Source organism: Tarenaya hassleriana, unplaced genomic scaffold, assembly GCF_000463585.1.
Source record: "Tarenaya hassleriana unplaced genomic scaffold, ASM46358v1 Cleome204, whole genome shotgun sequence".
Taxonomy (NCBI): domain Eukaryota; kingdom Viridiplantae; phylum Streptophyta; class Magnoliopsida; order Brassicales; family Cleomaceae; genus Tarenaya; species Tarenaya hassleriana.
In genome coordinates this window covers 121,474-123,736 of record NW_010965404.1, presented here as the reverse complement: position 1 = coordinate 123,736, position 2,263 = coordinate 121,474, and the positions used below count along the sequence as shown (strand labels likewise).

Genomic DNA, 2,263 nt, shown 5'->3' with positions numbered 1-2,263 from the left:
AAATTAGTTCTAAAAGAACTCTAAGAGAAACCTCTCAAAATATATTTCAAAGTTATTGTACAAATCTGATTTTTGATCTCTATTTATAGAGAACAATACATAAAACTTAGTAAAATAAACATAAGTGAACACAAACAAAGAGGTTTGGATGTGTAGTCTTCAAGAAAGTCATTATTGACTTTGTGGTCTTCAAGAATGAAGTTGGAAAGTCACTTTGACCAGATTTAATGCCAATTTTCGTCCTCCCTCTTGGGCTTGACTTTTGGGCTTGATTTATGGGCCTTCCAAAAATGAAATCAAGTGGATAATGGGCTGAACTTGTGGTTGATCCAAGCCCATGCACTTTTCCATGTATTCTTGACGCAAACATTCAAGAATAAGGCAATTTGGCACAGCTTGTAACTTCTTAGCTCGTGCTCTCGTCATCGGTCCAATTGGCTTGGTGAATTCTCCCACTTTGTCCATTCCAAAGCAAGCTTCCAATTCAGCTCCAATGGTGTTGCTTCCCATGTCCTCATCTAAGAGAATACTTCTTACAAGTTTTGATTGATGAATGATTGATTGATTATTACAATATGATTTGTATATCCTATTTATAGGATAAAAAAACATGAAAATTAGCAAAATAATATAAATAAAATACAAAATAAAATTTTTGATAGGTGTGGTCTTCAAGAGAGTGTTCATAAATGTGGTTTTCAAGAAGGAGCTTTAAATGCCTTTTAAAAATTTATTTCGTAATTGTCTTTGACCTCGTTATTTTGACCTTCATAATTCACTTTCATGGGCCATAATTAGGCTTATGGTGGGCCTAACTTGATAATGGGTTGATCCAACTTAAAAATCTTCATGTTTGGGCCAAAAGCTTCACATCTCAACATATAGGGCATGAAGTTTTTGAATTGTTGTGAAGTATCACTGGACTTCCATGTCATTTTTCATGTCGTCCATGTTGCTAGTGATGATCACAATAGAGAGAGCAAACCCGGAGCTGCCATGACAACCAAATTCGAAACAACGCTCATGACAAAGGGAAGAGCATCAACACATCTTCGGGTTTAGGTCCTAAAGGTAACAAATCAACTCTCGTTGAATTGCATTCACGAAGGCATTATGCAAGGGACTGCCTAAACAACCGTGTCATGATCCTTATGGATATGGGCGATGATGAGGTCATCGACCTAACCATGGACACGGATGAGCACAATGGATCGGATGAGAGCAAGGAGTGCATGGAGGAGGAGCCGAGCTCGGAAGAAGAAACCAACAACACCGAGGCCAACTTTCCACCTATGCCGGAACCACCCCTCACACGGTCTAAGGCACGAGCATGGCAGGCCAAAGTGAGGACTCTCATGGCACAATGGATTGAGCAAACAACCTACAAGATGGATGGAACAAGCAAGAAGACATGGTTACTTCTCGGCCTTGCCTTGGCCGAGAATGGAAGCTAAGTTCATCCTTGGAGACTTGCCGAATTGAAGAGCAGCCATCATCCTATCAAGACAAGTCTCCATACCAATTAGAGGCTTTGAAAATAGGAAAATATCCACCTCAAGGCCACCTCATCAAAATCAGATCTACAAAGAAGGAAAGAAGCCAAATTCGAGCCTAATCATCAACCACCTTTAAGGGAAGATCTTGAGCTAGCCTATGACATGGAAGTTCAGATAATTCTCTTGCCAAAAACATCTCTTGACCGTTGGTGACTCAGTAAGACACAAGGCTGCACCTTCCTTTTCCTTGTTAGATAGTATTTCCATTTTTTTCAATCTTTCCATTTCTTTGTTATTGCAGAAGTTTCTTTCCATTTTGTAATAATTCCTCTTCTCCCTATAAGAAGAGACGTTCTCCTTTGTTTAGGAGCAGATTTCGAATAAAACTTTGAGTAATTTCGTCCATTGATCTTGGTTTGTCCGAGAAACAATCTGCTTGGTGTGTCCGAGCCCCATTCTTGGTGTGTCCGAGAAATCTATCCGTTCTCTTCTGTTTTCCTCTGTAATTTTTGACCCTAAACCTTAGAGTGAGTGTCTTAGGACCAGAACCTCAGGTTAGAGTCATTATCCCACGAAAATTCCAAAACAAAGTCCTTCTTTCGTTCCTATAGTTCACCGAGAAACCCCTAAGTGACCGAGGTGCGTATCATTTTTGGTATCAGAGCCCGGTTCAAGGACCAACGAGGTAAGGGTTCACTTCTGCATATTTGATTTCGTATTTTGTTTTATTTTTATGCTTTTGTTTTGAAGAAAAAAAGACAAAACCG

At 39.5% G+C, this 2,263-nt stretch overlaps 1 protein-coding gene across 1 annotated transcript in view; it reads left to right on the top strand.

Annotated features, from left to right (window-relative positions):
* Positions 1–1,454, top strand: part of LOC104814125 — a 26,205-nt gene extending 24,751 nt beyond the window's left edge. Inside the window, exon 3 of the mRNA XM_010542007.1 lies at positions 1,109–1,454. Coding sequence (XP_010540309.1) covers positions 1,109–1,454 — 346 coding nt within the window. The remainder of the gene's footprint in view (positions 1–1,108) is intronic.
* The last annotated feature ends 809 nt before the right edge of the window (positions 1,455–2,263 follow it).